Source organism: Natrix helvetica (assembly GCF_964273705.1).
Source record: "Natrix helvetica genome assembly, chromosome: 4".
Classification (NCBI taxonomy): domain Eukaryota; kingdom Metazoa; phylum Chordata; class Lepidosauria; order Squamata; family Natricidae; genus Natrix; species Natrix helvetica.
This window is the reverse complement of record NC_138550.1, coordinates 1684737-1706754: the sequence shown is the minus strand read 5'-3', so window position 1 is coordinate 1706754 and position 22018 is coordinate 1684737. Positions and strand designations below refer to the sequence as shown.

Below are 22018 nucleotides of genomic sequence, written 5' to 3'. Positions count from 1 at the left end.
TTTTACAGTTGGATAATATCAAGCATGGGCCAGTTAAAATGTGATTAATAAAGGATGGATCCAAAGAATCATAGAATCGTAGGGTTAGAAGGGACCTGGGAGGTCTTCTAGTCCAACCCCCTGCCCAGGCAGGAAACCTATACCGTTCCAGACAAATGGCTATCCAACATCTTCTTAAAGACTTCCAGTGTTGGGGCATTCACAATAATTAATAGAATAGAATGAAATCAGAATGGAATATAGAATAGAATAGAATAGAATAGGAAATAGAATAGAATAGAATAAGACATAGAATAAGAAAGAACAGATTAGAATAATAGAATAAGAAATAATAGAATAGAATAGAATACAGTACAGTAGCAGAGTTGGAAGGGACCTGGGAGGTCTTCTAGTCCAACCCCCTGCCCAGGCAGGAAACCCTATACCGTTCCAGACAAATGGCTATCCAACATCTTCTTAAAGACTTCCAGTGTTGGGGCATTCACAATAATTAATAGAATAGAATGAAATCAGAATGGAATATAGAATAGAATAGAATAGGAAATAGAATAGAATAGAATAGAATAAGACATAGAATAAGAAAGAACAGATTAGAATAATAGAATAAGAAATAATAGAATAGAATAGAATAGAATAGAATACAGTACAGTAGCAGAGTTGGAAGGGACCTGGGAGGTCTTCTAGTCCAACCCCCTGCCCAGGCAGGAAACCCTATACCGTTCCAGACAAATGGCTATCCAACATCTTCTTAAAGACTTCCAGTGTTGGGCATTCACAATAATTAATAGAATAGAATGAAATCAGAATGGAATATAGAATAGAATAGAATAGGAAATAGAATAGAATAGAATAAGACATAGAATAAGAAAGAACAGATTAGAATAATAGAATAAGAAATAATAGAATAGAATAGAATAGAATACAGTACAGTACAGTAGCAGAGTTGGAAGGGACCTGGGAGGTCTTCTAGTCCAACCCCCTGCCCAGGCAGGAAACCCTATACCGTTCCAGACAAATGGCTATCCAACATCTTCTTAAAGACTTCCAGTGTTGGGCATTCACAATAATTAATAGAATAGAATGAAATCAGAATGGAATATAGAATAGAATAGAATAGGAAATAGAATAGAATAGAATAAGACATAGAATAAGAAAGAACAGATTAGAATAATAGAATAAGAAATAATAGAATAGAATAGAATACAGTACAGTAGCAGAGTTGGAAGGGACCTGGGAGGTCTTCTAGTCCAACCCCCTGCCCAGGCAGGAAACCCTATACCGTTCCAGACAAATGGCTATCCAACATCTTCTTAAAGACTTCCAGTGTTGGGGCATTCACAATAATTAATAGAATAGAATGAAATCAGAATGGAATATAGAATAGAATAGAATAGGAAATAGAATAGAATAGAATAAGACATAGAATAAGAAAGAACAGATTAGAATAATAGAATAAGAAATAATAGAATAGAATAGAATACAGTACAGTAGCAGAGTTGGAAGGGACCTGGGAGGTCTTCTAGTCCAACCCCCTGCCCAGGCAGGAAACCCTATACCGTTCCAGACAAATGGCTATCCAACATCTTCTTAAAGACTTCCAGTGTTGGGGCATTCACAATAATTAATAGAATAGAATGAAATCAGAATGGAATATAGAATAGAATAGAATAGGAAATAGAATAGAATAGAATAGAATAGAATAAGACATAGAATAAGAAAGAACAGATTAGAATAATAGAATAAGAAATAATAGAATAGAATAGAATAGAATAGAATACAGTACAGTACAGTAGCAGAGTTGGAAGGGACCTGGGAGGTCTTCTAGTCCAACCCCCTGCCCAGGCAGGAAACCCTATACCGTTCCAGACAAATGGCTATCCAACATCTTCTTAAAGACTTCCAGTGTTGGGGCATTCACAATAATTAATAGAATAGAATGAAATCAGAATGGAATATAGAATAGAATAGAATAGGAAATAGAATAGAATAGAATAAGACATAGAATAAGAAAGAACAGATTAGAATAATAGAATAAGAAATAATAGAATAGAATAGAATACAGTACAGTAGCAGAGTTGGAAGGGACCTGGGAGGTCTTCTAGTCCAACCCCCTGCCCAGGCAGGAAACCCTATACCGTTCCAGACAAATGGCTATCCAACATCTTCTTAAAGGCTTCCAGTGTTGGGGCATTCACAACTTCTGGAGGAAACTTCTGTTCTACTGATTCATTGTTCTCACTGTCAGGAAATTCCTCCTCAGTTCTAAGTTGATGGGATTGAACTCTACTAATATATTATTAACTGTGCAAGTTATTAAGTAAAATGTTGATATTTTTTTAAAAAAATATATTTTATTTTTCCCTTTCAAATTCATTCATAAATATTCATTCTTATAATTGCTATTTCACATTTGTCCATTCATCATAGTCTCTATGCTCATTTAAGTAAAATGTGGGTGCAATACTGAATTTGAAGATATCTGTTACTTATAGAAAACAGAGGGAAACGAAATGATAAATTTGGTTTATTTGTAAAAGGGTAAAAATGAAATGCTTTATGTATATTAAAAAAATTGTTTTAAGTTTGGGGGGAAAATGGAAGAAAACAATACGGCTGAAATGGGAAATGGAAATATAATGCAAAATGAATTACGCATATGAAAAAATGTTAAAGGGGGGGAAACCGGACAGCACTCTGTTTGCAAAAGAATTTTAAATATGCAACAAAAAATAAAAATAAAACTTTCTTTAAAAAAACAACCAAAGGAATACCAGATGGACGTCAGACCTCCCTGCGAGGCTCAGTGGGGACTCGGGAGGGGGCCGAAATACCCCAAGGAGGGTCTCCAGCTTGCTGAAAGCTGGTGGGAGAGCCTCCAGGGGCAGGAGCAGTCTATCCGGGAAGGTCCGCTGCTTTCCGGGGGGACTTTGGGGAGAGAATTTCTGAAGTAGCCTGGAAGCAGGGGTCCTCCAGCCATCAAGCCTCCCTCTGGGGCCCAGAGAGGACTCAGATTGGGAGGGGATACCCCAAGAAAAAGCCTCCAGGGCTAGGAGCAGTCAATCTGGGACTGTCCGCCGCCTTCTGGGGATTTTGGGGGGACAGCTCCTGAAGCAGGCTGGGAGCAGGGCTGGCCGGCCATCAGACCTCCCTATGGGGCTAGAGAGGACTCAAATACCCCAAGGGGGGTCTCCAGCTCGCCAAAAGCCAACGGGAGAGCCTCCAGGGACAGGAGCAGTCCATCTGGGAATGTCTTCTGGGAACTTCAGGGGCAGAGGGCTCGCACGCTCGTGTGTCCTGCTTGTGAGATTTCCCCACGCTCCCATCTTGCACACCTCGAACCAAGAGGGAAGCCCTCTCTGCATCCTGCACGCTTCTCCTCCTTCTGGAGGCCTTGCACACTCCTGCCCTGCTTGTGAGGTTGCCTGAGGAGCACAGACACCCCTCCCCCCCAATCTTGCACACCTTGACCCTGCAACGCCTGGCACACTCACTTGTAGATGGGCATTGCGATGTGCTCCATGAAGCTAATCTGCAGCTCAGGGATGTAAGCCTTTTCTCGGTCCATCATCTCCATAGGACGGTTGCCCATGGCTTTCTCCTGGAGGAGGAGGGGGAGGGAGAGAGGGAGGGAAAGAGAAAGGAGAGAGGGAGAGAAAGAGGTGAGTGATTTCCTTCTTTCATCTATTTTATCGCTTGCTTCTGGCTAGTCCTGGCGTGTAGCAGCCCTCGGTCTGCAAGATGGAGTAAGGCTCCTTTCTAAATCTCCACCTGGACCTTTGAGTAGTTCTTGGCTCTTCGGAGCAAATGACAAACTTTGCCAGGCCCCTGGGTTGTTTATTCTCTCTTGCTCAGAATAGAGCTGGAAGGGACCTCGGAGGTCTTCTAGTCCAACCCCCTGCCCAAGCAGGAGACCCTAGACCATTTCAGACAAATGGTTGTCTACTCTCTTCTTAAAAACCTCCAATGACGGAGCATCCACAACCTCTGGTGGCAAGTAGGTCCACTGGTTAATTGTTCTCACTGTTACAAAGTTTCTCCTTAATTCCAGATCGCTTCTGTCCTTCATTAGCTTCCACCCATTGCTTCTTGTCCTGCCCACAGGAGCTTTGGAGAATAGCTTGACTCCCTCTTCTTTGGGGCAGCCCCTCAAATACTGGAGCACTGCCACCATATCCCCACTAGTCCTTCTTTTCCTGCAATGGTTCTTCGCCTGTTTTCGTCTCCAGGCCTTCAATCTTCTTTGTTGCTCTTCTTTGCACGTTTTCCAAAGTCTCAACATCTTTTTTGTAATTTGTGGCGACCAAAACTGGATGCAGGATTCCAGGTGTGGCCTTACTAAGGCTTGTTCTATTCTATTCTATTCTATTCTATTCTATTCTATTCTATTCTATTCTATTCTTCATTCCTCTTATTCTATTCATTTTCTATATTCTATTCTATTCTATTCTATTCTATTCTATTCTATTCCATTCCATTCCATTCCATTCTTTTTTATTGCTATTCTATTCTACTATTCTATTCTATTCCATTCTATTCTATTCTATTCTTCATTCAATTTAATTCAATTTCAATTTATTTGTGCTTCTAGACCGCCCCCTCTCCCAGAAGGGACTCGGGGCGGTGTACAGTCCATAGAGAATATCACAAAAATACAATAAAAAATTAAATATGTACAGTTTGGAGGAGGTTAAAATGCAATTAAAAGAACTGTACAAAGCTAAATAAATATAATTTTTTTAAAATCCCTAAAACAGACACAACAGATTAAAAAACCCTAAGATAACCAGATAATAATACATTTGCCAGGAGGGACAGTTGTAATTATGCCAGGCCTGCTAATCGGAACAGGTGAGTCTTCAATTTTTGCCGGAAGGAGCGGAGGTCAGAAGTGGTTCTAATGTCGGGGGGGAGGTCATTCCAGAGGGTTGGGCCCATCACAGAGAAGGCCCTACTCCTTGGTGTCGCCCGTTGGCATTGCCTAGTGGACGGCACCAGGAGAAGTCCCTCCCTGTGTGAGCGAATTGGCCGCAGGGATGTATGTGGGAGGATGCGATCCCGCAAGTAACTAGGTCCCGTGCCATGGAGCGCTTTAAAGATGGTAATCAGCACCTTGAAACGCACCCGAAAAACCACAGGTAGCCAGTGCAGCTCGCGCAGGAGAGGTGTTACGTGGGAATACCTCGTACTCCCCATCACAGCCCGCGCGGCTGCGTTCTGAACCAACTGCAGTCTCCGGGCGCGTCCCAAGGGCAGCCCCATGTAGAGAGCGTTGCAGTAATCCAGGCGGGACGTCACCAGCGCATGAGTGACCGTGCGTAAGGCATCCCGGTCCAGTAGGGGGCGCAATTGGCGCACCAGGCGAACCTGGTGGAACGCCCCCCTCGCCACGGCTGCCACATGGTCATCCATTGACAGCCGGGCATCAAGGAGGATGCCCAAATTGCGCGCCCGTTCCACAGGGGGCAATTGTTCGCCCCCTATGGCCAGCGATGGAATCAGCTGGCTGAACCGAGGTGCCGGTAGCCACAGCCACTCGGTCTTGGAGGGGTTGAGTTTGAGTCTGTTGTCCCCCATCCAGACCCCGACGGCTTCCAAGCACCGGGACATCACTTCAACAGCCTCGTTGGGGTGGTTTGGGGTTGAAATATACAGCTGAGTATCATCAGCGTAGAGGTGATACTCAACCCCAAAACCACGGATGATCTCACCCAGCGGCTTCACATATGTGTTGAACAGGAGAGGCGAGAGGACCGACCCCTGTGGCACTCCACAAGTGAGTGGCCTCGGGGTCGACCTCTGTCCCCCTGTCAACACACATTGCCTCCGGTCGGAGAGGTAGGAGCCGAACCACCGCAAAACGGTACCTCCGACTCCTATCCCCTCCAACCGGCGCAATAGGATACCATGGTCAATGGTATCAAAAGCCGCCGAGAGGTCTAATAGGACCAGGATAGAGGAACAACCTCTATCTCTGGCCCTCCATAGATCATCGACCAACGCGACCAAGGCTGTCTCTGTGCTGTGCCCGGGTCGGAAGCCGGACTGGCGTGAGTCTAGATACCCGGATTCGTCAAGGTGTCGTGGAAACTGCTGCGCCACCACATTCTCGACAACCTTCGCTAAAAACGGAAGGTTGGAGACTGGACGATAGTTAGCTAGCTCCATTGGGTCGAGTGCAGGCCTCTTAAGTAAGGGTCTCACCACCGCCTCCTTCAAGGCGGCTGGTAAGGATCCGTCACCCAATGAGGCATTCACCAGGCCCAGAAGCCAGCCTCGGGTCACCTCCCAAGATGCCAGTACCAACCAGGAGGGACACGGGTCCATTAAACATGTGGTGGGTCGCAGCCGTCCACGCAACCTATCCAAATCCTCGGGGGCAACAGAATCAAACTCCTCCCAGGATGGTCTCACAAGACTCGCTGTTGGCGGCCCGTCCGGTCCACTGAGGGGGGCCCATCCGCTCCGGATCTGAGCGACTTTATCCTGCAGATATTCCCCAAACTCCTCTGCTCTGCCCTGCAAGGGTGCCCCTTGCGTCCTCTGTGACAAGAGGGAGCGGGTCACCCTAAACAGGGCGGCAGGGCGGTTATCCGCGGACGCAATAAGAGCAGCGCAATATCTACGTTTGGCCGCCCTTAATGCCACAAGGTAGGTCCGTAAATAGGCTCTTACCTGTGTTCGATCAGATTCGGAGCGTGAGGACCTCCACCTGCTCTCTAGACATCTCCTATGGCGCTTCATCACCCTCAGCTCCTCGGTATACCAAGGAGCCCGGGTGGGTCGCTGCCGCAGGAGAGGTCACAAAGGCGCAACCCGGTCCAAGGCCCCAGCCGCCGCCCTATTCCAGGCGGCCGCTAGGTCCTCCGACCGAGCGCGGGTCAAGGCTACAGGTAATGGCCCAAGCTCCCTCTGGAACCTCTCCGGCTCCATCAGGTGCTTGGGGCGGTACCAGCTTGGACCATCTGGTCCCGCCTCCTCGCGGTGGGGGGTAGCGCCAGGGAAGTCCAGCCGGAGACATGAGTGATCCGACCATGACAGGGGTGTAACAACAAAGTCCCCTCTACCCAGATCACTCGTCCACTGCTCAGATACAAAAACAAGGTCCAATGTGTGGCCACCTTCGTGTGTGGGGCCCTGAATTAACTGGGTCAGGCCCATGGCTGTCATGGAAGCCATGAACTCCCGAGCCACCTCAGACGCTGCTCCCGTCGACGGCAGGTTGAAATCCCCCATAACCACAAGCCTGGGGATCTCAACCGCCGTCTCCGAGATCAGCTCGAGGAGCTCGGGCAGGGCCGCTGATGTATAGCGAGGAGCCAAGTATACAATCAGCAAACCCAACTGCCTCCCTGGGCCCCATTTCACACCAAGGGACTCACACCCGGATATCTGAGGAACAGTGAACTCCCTCGGCTCTAGACCATCCCGTATAACTACCGCCACCCCTCCACCCTTACCCAGGGCCCGAGGCTGATGGAATGCATGGAAACCTGGTGGGCACATTTCCACGAGGGGTAAACCACCCTCGTGGCCCAACCAGGTCTCCGTTATCCCTGCAAGGTCCAGCTCCCCCTCAGAGATCAGCTCATTAATGAGGGGGGCCTTGTTGGTTACGGACCTTGCATTGCAAAGCATCAGCCGCAGGCCCGGGTTCTGTAGTTCCTGGCCACCTAGGTTGCGGGGGTTGGTACAAACGACCGGGCGTAGCCAACAGCCACGGTCTCCCAACCGACCTTGTAATCTTCTTTTGTCCTCGCATCCCCCCCTCCCCGCGACCGTTGTGATAAAACAACCCTCTACTGGAATAACTTGTTCCCTCTCCCCCCCCACCCCGCTCACTTCCCTCCTGGACTCACCTGTCCGTCTGGCACTGGCTTCCCTCCTGGCCTGGTTATCCCCCCCTCCCTTCCCAGAACCCCCTAAAAACAATATAAAACATTTAGCTAAAAAGCCCCTCAGCTTCCTCTTCTTCCACCTCTCGGGGTTCACAAACCCGTCATCAAGGCTGGCCCTTGAGAGAGCCAAGGGCCATACCTGCGAGAGAGGGGCTTCCCGCAGGCGGAGCAGGTCTGACCTCGAATAAATTAAAACGTTGTAATAGTCCCAGTAGGGTAGGGTGCAGATGATGCAAAGTTAGTAATTAATAGAGTCTCGGTGGAATGGAGGGTAGAAAGTTAATAGATAGAAGAGTCTCAATGGAGGGTAGGGGATATTCCAGTGTCCAGGTGGTACTTGGTACTTGGGGGCAGGGGGGGGGAGGGCAAGAAATGATTAAATATCCCAGGTGGTAGGGGGAAGGAAAAGGTAGCAAAAATAGTGGAGGGTAAATGAAAGTTCAGCTTAGCTGTTTCCAGGTGGATACAGCCCCCCCCCCCGATGGATGGGGGGGCCTGGAGGGGTATGGGAGCAGCCAGGAATGATAAAATAACCCAGGAGTCCCTGGCTGCGGCTCCCTCCCTTCGTCTGCCGCCGCAGGCATCTCCCTTTGATCCTCCGACTGTCTCTGCCTCTTCCTCTTATTCTATTCATTTTCTATATTCTATTCTATTCCATTCCATTCTATTCTTTTTTATTGCTATTCTATTCTATTCTATTCTATTCTATTCCATTCCATTCTATATTCTATTCCATTCCATTCCATATTTCTATTCTTTTCTATTCTGTTCCGTTCCATTCTATCCTATTCTTATGTCTGTTCTATTCTATTCTTCATTCCTCTTATTCTATTCATTTTCTATATTCTATCCTATTCCATTCCATTCTATTATTTCTTATTGCTATTCTATTCTATTCTATTCTATTCTGTTCTGTTCTGTTCTATTCCATTCCATTCCATGTTCTATTCCATTCCATTCCATTCCATATTTCTATTCTATTCTATTCTTTTCTTTTCTTTTCTATTCTATTCTATTCTATTCTATTCTATTCCATTCCATTCTATATTCTATTCCATTCCATTCCATATTTCTATTCTCTTCTATTCTGTTCCGTTCCATTCTATCCTATTCTTATGTCTGTTCTATTTTATTCTTCATTCCTCTTATTCTATTCATTTTCTATATTCTATCCTATTCCATTCCATTCCATTCTTTCTTATTGCTATTCTATTCTATTCTATTCTGTTCTGTTCTGTTCTGTTCTGTTCTGTTCTGTTCTGTTCTATTCCATTCCATTCCATATTCTATTCCATTCCATTCCATATTTCTATTCTATTCTTTTCTTTTCTTTTCTTTTCTATTCTATTCTATTCTATTCCATTCCATTCTATATTCTATTCCATTCCATTCCATATTTCTATTCTTTTCTATTCTGTTCCGTTCCATTCTATCCTATTCTTATGTCTGTTCTATTCTATTCTTCATTCCTCTTATTCTATTCATTTTCTATATTCTATCCTATTCCATTCCATTCTATTCTTTCTTATTGCTATTCTATTCTATTCTATTCTATTCTATTCTGTTCTGTTCTGTTCTGTTCTGTTCTGTTCTATTCCATTCCATTCCATGTTCTATTCTATTCTTTTCTTTTCTTTTCTTTTCTTTTCTATTCTATTCTATTCTATTCTATTCTATTCCATTCCATTCCATTCCATTCCATATTCCATTCCATTCCATATTTCTATTCTCTTCTATTCTGTTCCGTTCCATTCTATCCTATTCTTATTCCTGTTCTATTCTATTCCAGGGTTGGGGGTTTCAGCAGTCACTATTGCCGGTTCGCTCATGGGCTATTCTAGATACCCACATATGCGATATGACTTTTTATAATATAATCTACGTGGTTAAGAGAACGCCAAAGTTGGACTCAACGGTTTTATTCTCACATACCAGATCTCCCTGGGAGAAGAATTCCTTGTAGATCAGTTCCTGGAAAGGAAAGACACGGATTCAGACCACGCTGGCCAACCCTTCAATTTGCACATTCTTTGGGGAGGGGGTCGGGGGTCCAGAGAGGACATTCCCCCCTTCCTCTCAAGCCTTGGGCCCTTCAACTCCTGAGGAGTGACACAGATATCTGTCGGGATTTCCCCCAACCTGGGGTATTTCCAAGGCCCTGGGATTTTGCTCTCCCAGACACTGAGACGGAGAACGGGGCAACCCTGGCTGGCATAGATGACCTCTGTGTGCCCCCAAGGACCACAGAGCAGAATAACAGAGTCGGAAGAGGCCTTGGAGGTCTTCTAGTCCAACCCCCTGCTCAAGCAGGAGATCCTGGCATGGATGTTCCCCTTTTCCCTTCCAGCTGCAACCCAACGGGCGAAGTTTGGCTGGGTTTTTTTGCCCGGGCACCCAAAGGAGGAGGGGATGTGGGTGGCTGCCAAGGGCAGGGGCTCCTTTGGCCGGAGAAGGTGCCACACGGGAGGAAGACCTCCACCTCCCAAGGGAGGAGGCTGGCACCGAGGGGCCGGGACACGGGAGTCCGGTGGACTGGGCCTCCGTCCTTGGCCTTGTACTCACTGCAATCTTGCGTGTGGTCTTCCAGCCCTTGGTTTGGTCTGAGAGGTCACAGGAGGTCATGAGAAGGTACAGCAGGAGGCTGTGGTGCTGCTTGTTTGCGGGGTCGTAGCCAACTGCAAAGGGGGAGGGAGGGGGAGGAGGAGGAATGGAGGAAAGGGGAAGGAAAGAAGGGGGAGAGAGAGAAGGAAGGAAATGGAAGAGTAGAAGAAAATGTAGGGGGGGGGAAGGAAAAGAAAGGGATGGAAGAAAAAGAAAGGGAAGGAGGAAGGAAAGGAGGAGAAGGAAAGGAGGGAGGAAGTGAGGGAAGGAGGGAGGATGGGAGGAAGAGAAACAGAAAGGAAATGAGAGTGAAGGAAGAAAGGAAAGAAGGGAGGGTGGGAATGAGTGAGTGAGGGAAGTAGAAAGGAAAGGGAAAAAGGAAGGGAGGGAGGAAGTGAAGTAGAAAAGAAAGAAGGGAGGGAAAAGTAGGAAAAGGAAAGATGAAGGAAAGGAGGGAGGGAGGAAAGAAGGGAGGGAGGGAGACAGGGAGGATGGAGGGAAGGAAAGCAGAAAGGAAAGGAGAGTGAAGGAAGGAAGAAAGGAGGAAGGGAGGAAGGAAGGAAAGTAGGGTAGGTGGGAAGGAGGGAAGTAGAAAGGAAAGGAAAAAAGGAAGGGAGGGAGGAATGAAGTAAATTAGAAAGGAAAAAAGGAAGGGAGGGAGGAAGTGAAGTAGAAAGGAAAGAAGGGAGGGAGGAAAAAGTAGGAAAAGGAAAGATGAAGGGAGGAGGGAGGAAAGAAGGGAGGGAGGAAGGAAGGGAGGAAGGAAGGAAGGGATGGTAGGTGGGAGGGAGGGAAGTAGAAAGGAAAAATGGAAGAGAGTGAGGAAGGAAGTGAATTGGAAAGGAAAGAAGAGGGAGGAAAATGTAGAGAGAAAAAGGTGGATGAAGAGACGGAGAAAAGAAGAAGGGAGGGAGGGAGGGAGGAAAAGGAAGTTAAGGAGAAAAGAAAGCCATTACAGAGAGAAGGGGAAAAGGAAGTATCATTGCCTAGAGATGCATCCTGCATTTGAAGGGGGATGCTTTGTTTCCTGACTCCCCCCCCCCCCCCCGGGGCATAGGGGACACATCCACAACCTGCCAGACACGAAATTGACTTTTTTGTGGAAGCTCCTTGTTCCAACCCAAGATCACCTTCCCGGCTCTCCCGTCCCAGGAACATCTTCCAAACCAGCCCTCTAAGACCAAAACCTTCCTTCAAAAAAAGGGAGCTAATTTCTCTCTCTCTCTCTTTTTTTCTTTCTCTCTCTTTCTCTCTTTATTTCTCTTTCTCTCTCTTTCTTTCTCTCTCTCTCTTTTTCTTTCTTTCTCTCTCTTTCTTTCTCTTTTTCTTTCTCTCTTTCTTTCTCTCTCTCTCCTTCTCAGGAGAAAGTCATGGCCAACCGTCCGATGGAATTCCACAAGTCATAAAATTGCCATAAACGTTGGAGACCCCTTGGTCCAAAGCACAAACCCTATTTTTGTCCTTCAGGGGTTTGGTGATGCCCCTCCACTCTGCAACCCCTGGAGAAAAAGCCCATGGAGCTTCTCCATCCTCCAGGTCATGGTTGTCCCCAAAGGTGCTTTTTATTTTTCAGGAGGCAACTGGGCTTTCTTCTTTTTTCTTTTGAAGACGTTTCGCTTCTCCTCCAAGTAGCTTCTTCAGCTCTGACTGGATGGTGGAGAACGGAGAGATTTATACTCCTTGCAGACGGCTGGTCTTTTGCATCCTTTGAGAGCAGTGGTTCTCAACCTGTGGGTTGGGACCCCTTTGGGGATCAAACGACCCTTTCACAGGGGTCGCCTAAGACCATCGGAAAACACATATTTCCAATGGTCTTAGGAACCGAGACACCAATTTTATGGTTGGGGGTCACCACAACAGGAGGAACTGTATGAGAGGGTCGCGGCATTGGAAAGGTTGAGAACCGCTGTTTTAGAGGGTCCTTGAGGCCACTTGGAGACTTCTCTGTGTCCTCAGGGTCACCGAAGTGGGGCAAATGGGCGTGGAGCCAACAGTGAAGGGACACAGGCCAGAAAGCAAGCCAAGAAGGTATCACACCTGTTTGCACCACTCAGGTGACCCTGAGGACCCAAGTAAGCCTCCAAGTGACCTCAGCAACACCCTAAAAAGATGCAAACGACCAGCTGCCTGCAAGGAGTATCAATCCTTCCCTTCCCCACTATCCAGTCAGAACTGAGGAAGCTTCTTGGAGGGGAGGGGAAACGTCTTCAAAGAAAGAAACCAAAAAGCCCAAGTTGCCTCTTGGAAAAAGAACCTTTGGGGCCACCCCTGGAGGAGACCCTCAATGTGGGAAGGATGGGTGTGTGTGTGTCCCGCTTTACCGTCAGCCATCTTCTGCAAGTCTTTGAAGATCCTCAAGTGATGAGCGAGGTCGGTGGCCAGGATGATGTCCCTCATCAAATCCAGCATCCTTTGGTAATCCTGTGGGATCAAGCGGTCCCTTATTTACCATCCTTCACAACTGATTTAGTCAAGAGAGGCTGTTCTGTGGCCTGAAGGAGGACACCTGAGCTGGAGGCCTCTCAAAACGTCCCAGTAGGATTCCGAAACTCCATCCACAGCTTGGAGAAGATGGTGGGACAGTTTGGGGGGAACCATTGGGTCTTCAGTGTCCAAGGACCTCCAGCCAGTTGGGGAACTGGGCATGATCTAAGAGTTTCTCAGCCTTCACAACTTTAAGGTGGGGGGACTTCAACTCCCAGAATTTCCCAGCTAGCTTTGGTGGACTTCAAATCCCAGAAATCTCCAGCCAGCACAGAAGGACTTCCACTCCCAGAATTCCCCAACCCCCAGGGCTGGACTTCAATTCCTGGAATTCCCCAGCAGGCATGGATGGATTTCAGCTCCCAGAATTCCCACCACCAGAGGTGGACTTCAATTCCCAGAATTCCACAGCCAGCATAAAATAAGTTCAACTCCCAGAATCCCCCAATCACCAGAGGTGGACCAACTCCCAGAATTCCTGAGCCAGCATGGGCTTACTTTTACTCCCAGAGTTCCTCAACCAAATATATGGATTTTAACCCTCTTAACTTCCCATCCACCAGAGGAGGACTTCAACTCCCAGAATCCCCTAGCTAGCATTGGTGGACTTCAACTCCCAGAATTCTCCAGCCAGCACAGAAGGACTTCAATTCCCAGAATTCCCCAACCTCACGAGCTGAACTTCAACTCTCAGAATTCCCTAGCTAGCATTGGTGGACTTCAACTCCCAGAATTCCCCAGTCACCAGAGGTGGGCTTCAACTCCCAGAATGCCCTAGCTAGCATTGGTGGATTTCAACTTCCAGAATTCATGAGCCAGTATGGGTGTACTTTAATTCCCAGAGTCCCCCAGCCAGCATGTATGGATTTCAACTCCCATAACTTCCCATCCACCAGAGGTAGACTTCAGGACTTCAACTCCCAGAATCCCCCATCCACAAGAGATGGACTTCAACCCCCAGACCCCCCACCCCCAGTTGGCATACTCCAGGGCCATCTGGGGAGGGGATGAGTGCCAAAGAAGCCAAGATGGTATCTATACTTGTGCCATAAAAACCTCTGCTCCCTTTTTAAAAGCCCCCTCCCCAATTTCCCCCTCCCATGGATGACAGTCAGCCTGCCCTGGAAGCTCACCTTGCGGGAGAAGTGATCGAAAATGTTGCAGCCTTGTGTGTTCAGGATGGCGATGGCTTGAGCAAAATGGTGTCTCTAACACAAACAAAACACAACAATGGAGATAATGAATAGAGTACATAATTGCACCCACAAATCAATCATTTTGTGTAAGTGTGTATTGGGTTGTGGAGGAGCCCGAGAGTGGGATACAGGTAGCCCTCACCTCACAACCAATTCTTTAACAACCTTTTGATATCACAAAAATGCTTTAAAAAAGTGGCTTTTAATCAGTCCTCAAACTTACAACCATCGCAGAATCCCCCAGGGTCACATGGTCACAATTTGAGGACTGGCATGTATTTGTGACTGTTGCACTCTCTGGGGAGGAGGGGTGTTTGCATGACTCCCCATTTACAACAAGGAAAGACAACTGGGAAAGCCAGATTCGCTTAACAACCATTGGACCTATTTAACGACGTTGGCGATTCGCTTCCCAAAGGTGGCAAAAAAAAAAGGCCGTAAAAATCAGCGTGCGACTCGCTGAACAGCCGGCTAGTGGAAATTCCGGCTCCAAAAGCCGTCATAAGTCGAGGACTTTCTTGTAGGGGATTCGATCCCACAGAGCAGGGACAGTGAGAGAAATATTGTTCTGAGCCAGCTCCCCAAACACAACAAACCCTTTGAAGTGAACGCTAAGATTCCTTTAATTAGGAGCTCCGGAAGCCCCGGCAAAAAGTTTCCCTCTCTTACCTCCATCACGGATCCTTCCGAACTGTACAAAGCCGCCAGGACGGATTTCTGGAAGAGAGAGAACGCAGATATAGGTCTCATGGGAGAGACTGGGTGTGGGTGAAGGCAGGGCTGGGATTCAGGCACTTCGGAACGGTTTCATCAAACCGGATGCTAATTTTGCATCTGGTTCGTCGGACTGGTAGTTGAAGGGACTGGCTGGCCCCGCCCACCCTCCCTACCCCTTTCAGGAGTCTCCATGCGGCCTCTTTTGGGAGCAGGGCCCACACGGAGGCTCTGGGAGGGCGAAAAATTCCACTCCTGGAACAGTGGTGAAACTCACAATTTTTTACTACCGGTTCTGTGGGTGTGGCTTGGTGGGCGTGGTTTGATGGGCATGGCAGGGGAAGGATACTGCAAAATCTCCATTGCCACCCAACTCTGAGGCCAGCCAAAGGTGGCATTTGCCAGTTCTCCAAACTACTCAAATTTCCACTACCAGTTCTCTGAACAACTCAAAATTTCCGCTACCGGTTCTCTGAACTACTCAAAATTTCCGCTACTGGTTCTCTGAACTACTCAAAATTTCTGCTACTGGTTCTCTGAACTACTCAAAATTTCCGCTACTGGTTCTCCGAACTACTCAAAATTTCCACTACCAGTTCTCCGAACTACTCAAAATTTCCACTACCAGTTCTCCGAACTACTCAAAATTTCCACTACCAGTTCTCCGAACTACTCAAAATTTCCGCTACCGGTTCTCTGAACTACTCAAAATTTCTGCTACTGGTTCTCTGAACTACTCAAAATTTCCGCTACTGGTTCTCCGAACTACTCAAAATTTCCACTACCAGTTCTCCGAACTACTCAAAATTTCCGCTACCAGTTCTCTGAACTACTCAAAATTTCCGCTACTGGTTCTCCGAACTACTCAAAATTTCCACTACCAGTTCTCCGAACTACTCAAAATTTCCGCTACCGGTTCTCTGAACTACTCAAAATTTCTGCTACTGGTTCTCTGAACTACTCAAAATTTCCGCTACTGGTTCTCCGAACTACTCAAAATTTCCACTACCAGTTCTCTGAACTACTCAAAATTTCCACTACCTGTTCTCCGAACTACTCAAAATTTCTATTACCGGTTCTCTGAACTACTCAAAATTTCTGCTACTGGTTCTCTGAACTACTCAAAATTTCCGCTACCAGTTCTCTGAACTACTCAAAATTTCCGCTACCAGTTCTCTGAACTACTCAAAATTTCTATTACCGGTTCTCTGAACTACTCAAAATTTCTGCTACTGGTTCTCTGAACTACTCAAAATTTCCGCTACTGGTTCTCCGAACTACTCAAAATTTCCGCTACCAGTTCTCTGAACTACTCAAAATTTCCACTACCTGTTCTCCGAACTACTCAAAATTTCTATTACCGGTTCTCTGAACTACTCAAAATTTCTGCTACTGGTTCTCTGAACTACTCAAAATTTCCGCTACTGGTTCTCCGAACTACTCAAAATTTCCACTACCAGTTCTCCGAACTACTCAAAATTTCCGCTACCAGTTCTCTGAACTACTCAAAATTTCCGCTACTGGTTCTCCGAACTACTCAAAATTTCCACTACCAGTTCTCCGAACTACTCAAAATTTCCGCTACCGGTTCTCTGAACTACTCAAAATTTCTGCTACTGGTTCTCTGAACTACTCAAAATTTCCGCTACTGGTTCTCCGAACTACTCAAAATTTCCACTACCAGTTCTCCGAACTACTCAAAATTTCCGCTACCGGTTCTCTGAACTACTCAAAATTTCTATTACCGGTTCTCCGAACTACTCAAAATTTCCACTACCAGTTCTCCGAACTACTCAAAATTTCCGCTACCAGTTCTCTGAACTACTCAAAATTTCCGCTACTGGTTCTCCGAACTACTCAAAATTTCCACTACCAGTTCTCCGAACTACTCAAAATTTCCGCTACCGGTTCTCTGAACTACTCAAAATTTCTGCTACTGGTTCTCTGAACTACTCAAAATTTCCGCTACTGGTTCTCCGAACTACTCAAAATTTCCACTACCAGTTCTCTGAACTACTCAAAATTTCCACTACCTGTTCTCCGAACTACTCAAAATTTCTATTACCGGTTCTCTGAACTACTCAAAATTTCTGCTACTGGTTCTCTGAACTACTCAAAATTTCCGCTACTGGTTCTCCGAACTACTCAAAATTTCCGCTACCAGTTCTCTGAACTACTCAAAATTTCCGCTACCAGTTCTCTGAACTACTCAAAATTTCTATTACCGGTTCTCTGAACTACTCAAAATTTCTGCTACTGGTTCTCTGAACTACTCAAAATTTCCGCTACTGGTTCTCCGAACTACTCAAAATTTCCGCTACCAGTTCTCTGAACTACTCAAAATTTCCACTACCTGTTCTCCGAACTACTCAAAATTTCTATTACCGGTTCTCTGAACTACTCAAAATTTCTGCTACTGGTTCTCTGAACTACTCAAAATTTCCGCTACTGGTTCTCCGAACTACTCAAAATTTCCACTACCAGTTCTCCGAACTACTCAAAATTTCCGCTACCAGTTCTCTGAACTACTCAAAATTTCCGCTACTGGTTCTCCGAACTACTCAAAATTTCCACTACCAGTTCTCCGAACTACTCAAAATTTCCGCTACCGGTTCTCTGAACTACTCAAAATTTCTGCTACTGGTTCTCTGAACTACTCAAAATTTCCGCTACTGGTTCTCCGAACTACTCAAAATTTCCACTACCAGTTCTCCGAACTACTCAAAATTTCCGCTACCAGTTCTCTGAACTACTCAAAATTTCCGCTACTGGTTCTCCGAACTACTCAAAATTTCCACTACCAGTTCTCCGAACTACTCAAAATTTCCGCTACCGGTTCTCTGAACTACTCAAAATTTCTGCTACTGGTTCTCTGAACTACTCAAAATTTCTGCTACTGGTTCTCTGAACTACTCAAAATTTCTGCTACTGGTTCTCTGAACTACTCAAAATTTCCACTACCAGTTCTCCGAACTACTCAAAATTTCCGCTACCGGTTCTCTGAACTACTCAAAATTTCCGCTACTGGTTCTCCGAACTACTCAAAATTTCCACTACCAGTTCTCCGAACTACTCAAAATTTCCGCTACCAGTTCTCTGAACTACTCAAAATTTCCGCTACTGGTTCTCCGAACTACTCAAAATTTCCACTACCAGTTCTCCGAACTACTCAAAATTTCCGCTACCGGTTCTCTGAACTACTCAAAATTTCTGCTACTGGTTCTCTGAACTACTCAAAATTTCCGCTACTGGTTCTCCGAACTACTCAAAATTTCCACTACCGGTTCTCCGAACTACTCAAAATTTCCGCTACCAGTTCTCTGAACTACTCAAAATTTCCGCTACTGGTTCTCCGAACTACTCAAAATTTCCACTACCAGTTCTCCGAACTACTCAAAATTTCCGCTACCGGTTCTCTGAACTACTCAAAATTTCTGCTACTGGTTCTCTGAACTACTCAAAATTTCCGCTACTGGTTCTCCGAACTACTCAAAATTTCCACTACCAGTTCTCTGAACTACTCAAAATTTCCGCTACTGGTTCTCTGAACTACTCAAAATTTCCGCTACTGGTTCTCCGAACTACTCAAAATTTCCGCTACCAGTTCTCTGAACTACTCAAAATTTCCGCTACTGGTTCTCCGAACTACTCAAAATTTCCACTACCAGTTCTCCGAACTACTCAAAATTTCCACTACCAGTTCTCCGAACTACTCAAAATTTCCGCAACCGGTTCTCTGAACTACTCAAAATTTCTGCTACTGGTTCTCTGAACTACTCAAAATTTCCGCTACTGGTTCTCCGAACTACTCAAAATTTCCGCTACCTGTTCTCCGAACTACTCAAAATTTCTATTACCGGTTCTCTGAACTACTCAAAATTTCTGCTACAGGTTCTCTGAACTACTCAAAATTTCCGCTACTGGTTCTCCGAACTACTCAAAATTTCCACTACCAGTTCTCCGAACTACTCAAAATTTCCACTACCAGTTCTCCGAACTACTCAAAATTTCCACTACCAGTTCTCCGAACTACTCAAAATTTCCACTACCAGTTCTCCGAACTACTCAAAATTTCCGCTACCAGTTCTCCGAACTACTCAAAATTTCCGCTACCAGTTCTCCGAACTACTCAAAATTTCCACTACCAGTTCTCCGAACTACTCAAAATTTCTATTACCAGTTCTCTGAACTACTCAAAATTTCTATTACCAGTTCTCTGAACTACTCAAAATTTCCACTACCAGTTCTCTGAACTACTCAAAATTTCTATTACCAGTTCTCTGAACTACTCAAAATTTCTGCTACAGGTTCTCTGAACTACTCAAAATTTCCGCTACTGGTTCTCCGAACTACTCAAAATTTCCGCTACTGGTTCTTTGAACTACTCAAAATTTCTATTACCAGTTCTCTGAACTACTCAAAATTTCCACTACCAGTTCTCCGAACTACTCAAAATTTCCACTACCAGTTCTCCGAACTACTCAAAATTTCCACTACCAGTTCTCCGAACTACTCAAAATTTCCACTACCAGTTCTCCGAACTACTCAAAATTTCCGCTACTGGTTCTCTGAACTACTCAAAATTTCCGCTACTGGTTCTTTGAACTACTCAAAATTTCTATTACCAGTTCTCTGAACTACTCAAAATTTCTGCTACTGGTTCTCTGAACTACTCAAAATTTCTGCTACTGGTTCTCTGAACTACTCAAAATTTCTACTACCAGTTCTCTGAACTACTCAAAATTTCCACTACCAGTTCTCTGAACTACTCAAAATTTCTGCTACTGGTTCTCTGAACTACTCAAAATTTCCGCTACTGGTTCTCCGAACTACTCAAAATTTCCGCTACTGGTTCTCTGAACTACTCAAAATTTCTGCTACTGGTTCTCTGAACTACTCAAAATTTCCGCTACTGGTTCTCCGAACTACTCAAAATTTCTATTACCAGTTCTCTGAACTACTCAAAATTTCTATTACCAGTTCTCTGAACTACTCAAAATTTCCACTACCAGTTCTCTGAACTACTCAAAATTTCTATTACCAGTTCTCTGAACTACTCAAAATTTCTGCTACAGGTTCTCTGAACTACTCAAAATTTCCGCTACTGGTTCTCCGAACTACTCAAAATTTCCGCTACTGGTTCTTTGAACTACTCAAAATTTCTATTACCAGTTCTCTGAACTACTCAAAATTTCCACTACCAGTTCTCCGAACTACTCAAAATTTCCACTACCAGTTCTCCGAACTACTCAAAATTTCCACTACCAGTTCTCCGAACTACTCAAAATTTCCACTACCAGTTCTCCGAACTACTCAAAATTTCCGCTACTGGTTCTCTGAACTACTCAAAATTTCCGCTACTGGTTCTTTGAACTACTCAAAATTTCTATTACCAGTTCTCTGAACTACTCAAAATTTCTGCTACTGGTTCTCTGAACTACTCAAAATTTCTGCTACTGGTTCTCTGAACTACTCAAAATTTCTACTACCAGTTCTCTGAACTACTCAAAATTTCCACTACCAGTTCTCTGAACTACTCAAAATTTCTGCTACTGGTTCTCTGAACTACTCAAAATTTCCGCTACTGGTTCTCCGAACTACTCAAAATTTCCGCTACTGGTTCTCTGAACTACTCAAAATTTCTGCTACTGGTTCTCTGAACTACTCAAAATTTCCGCTACTGGTTCTCTGAACTACTCAAAATTTCCGCTACTGGTTCTTTGAACTACTCAAAATTTCTACTACCAGTTCTCTGAACTACTCAAAATTTCTACTACCGGTTCTCCGAACTACTCAAAATTTCCGCTACTGGTTCTCCGAACTACTCAAAATTTCCGCTACTGGTTCTCCGAACTACTCAAAATTTCCGCTACTGGTTCTCCGAACTACTCAAAATTTCCACTACCAGTTCTCTGAACTACTCAAAATTTCTGCTACTGGTTCTCTGAACTACTCAAAATTTCCGCTACTGGTTCTCCGAACTACTCAAAATTTCCGCTACTGGTTCTTTGAACTACTCAAAATTTCCGCTACTGGTTCTCTGAACTACTCAAAATTTCCGCTACTGGTTCTCTGAACTACTCAAAATTTCCGCTACTGGTTCTCCGAACTACTCAAAATTTCCGCTACTGGTTCTCTGAACTACTCAAAATTTCCGCTACTGGTTCTCTGAACTACTCAAAATTTCCGCTACTGGTTCTCTGAACTACTCAAAATTTCCGCTACTGGTTCTCCGAACTACTCAAAATTTCCGCTACTGGTTCTCCGAACTACTCAAAATTTCCGCTACTGGTTCTCCGAACTACTCAAAATTTCCGCTACTGGTTCTCTGAACTACTCAAAATTTCCGCTACTGGTTCTCTGAACTACTCAAAATTTCCGCTACTGGTTCTTTGAACTACTCAAAATTTCCGCTACTGGTTCTCCGAACTACTCAAAATTTCCGCTACTGGTTCTCTGAACTACTCAAAATTTCCGCTACTGGTTCTCTGAACTACTCAAAATTTCCGCTACTGGTTCTTTGAACTACTCAAAATTTCTGCTACTGGTTCTCTGAACTACTCAAAATTTCCACTACCAGTTCTCCGAACTACTCAAAATTTCCGCTACTGGTTCTCTGAACTACTCAAAATTTCCGCTACTGGTTCTTTGAACTACTCAAAATTTCCACTACCTGTTCTCTGAACTACTCAAAATTTCTGCTACTGGTTCTCTGAACTACTCAAAATTTCTGCTACTGGTTCTCCGAACTACTCAAAATTTCCGCTACTGGTTCTCTGAACTACTCAAAATTTCTATTACCAGTTCTCTGAACTACTCAAAATTTCCACTACCAGTTCTCTGAACTACTCAAAATTTCTATTACCAGTTCTCTGAACTACTCAAAATTTCTGCTACAGGTTCTCTGAACTACTCAAAATTTCCGCTACTGGTTCTCCGAACTACTCAAAATTTCCGCTACTGGTTCTTTGAACTACTCAAAATTTCTATTACCAGTTCTCTGAACTACTCAAAATTTCTGCTACTGGTTCTCTGAACTACTCAAAATTTCTACTACCAGTTCTCCGAACTACTCAAAATTTCCACTACCAGTTCTCCGAACTACTCAAAATTTCCACTACCAGTTCT

At 45.1% G+C, this 22018-nt stretch overlaps 1 protein-coding gene across 3 annotated transcripts in view; it reads right to left on the bottom strand.

Annotated features, from left to right (window-relative positions):
* PDE2A (phosphodiesterase 2A) overlaps positions 1-22018 on the bottom strand; it is a 218054-nt gene that overhangs the window by 6000 nt on the left and 190036 nt on the right. For all 3 annotated transcript variants that reach the window (XR_014175372.1, XM_081952869.1, XM_081952870.1), the window contains 6 exons: positions 14846-14893; positions 14114-14188; positions 12818-12917; positions 10458-10570; positions 9828-9866; positions 3492-3598 (listed from right to left, as the gene is read on the bottom strand). Coding sequence is in view for 2 of the 3 variants with exons in the window: in XM_081952869.1 (XP_081808995.1) it covers positions 3492-3598; positions 9828-9866; positions 10458-10570; positions 12818-12917; positions 14114-14188; positions 14846-14893 (482 nt within the window). In the remaining variant the exon portion in view is untranslated. The remainder of the gene's footprint in view (positions 1-3491; positions 3599-9827; positions 9867-10457; positions 10571-12817; positions 12918-14113; positions 14189-14845; positions 14894-22018) is intronic.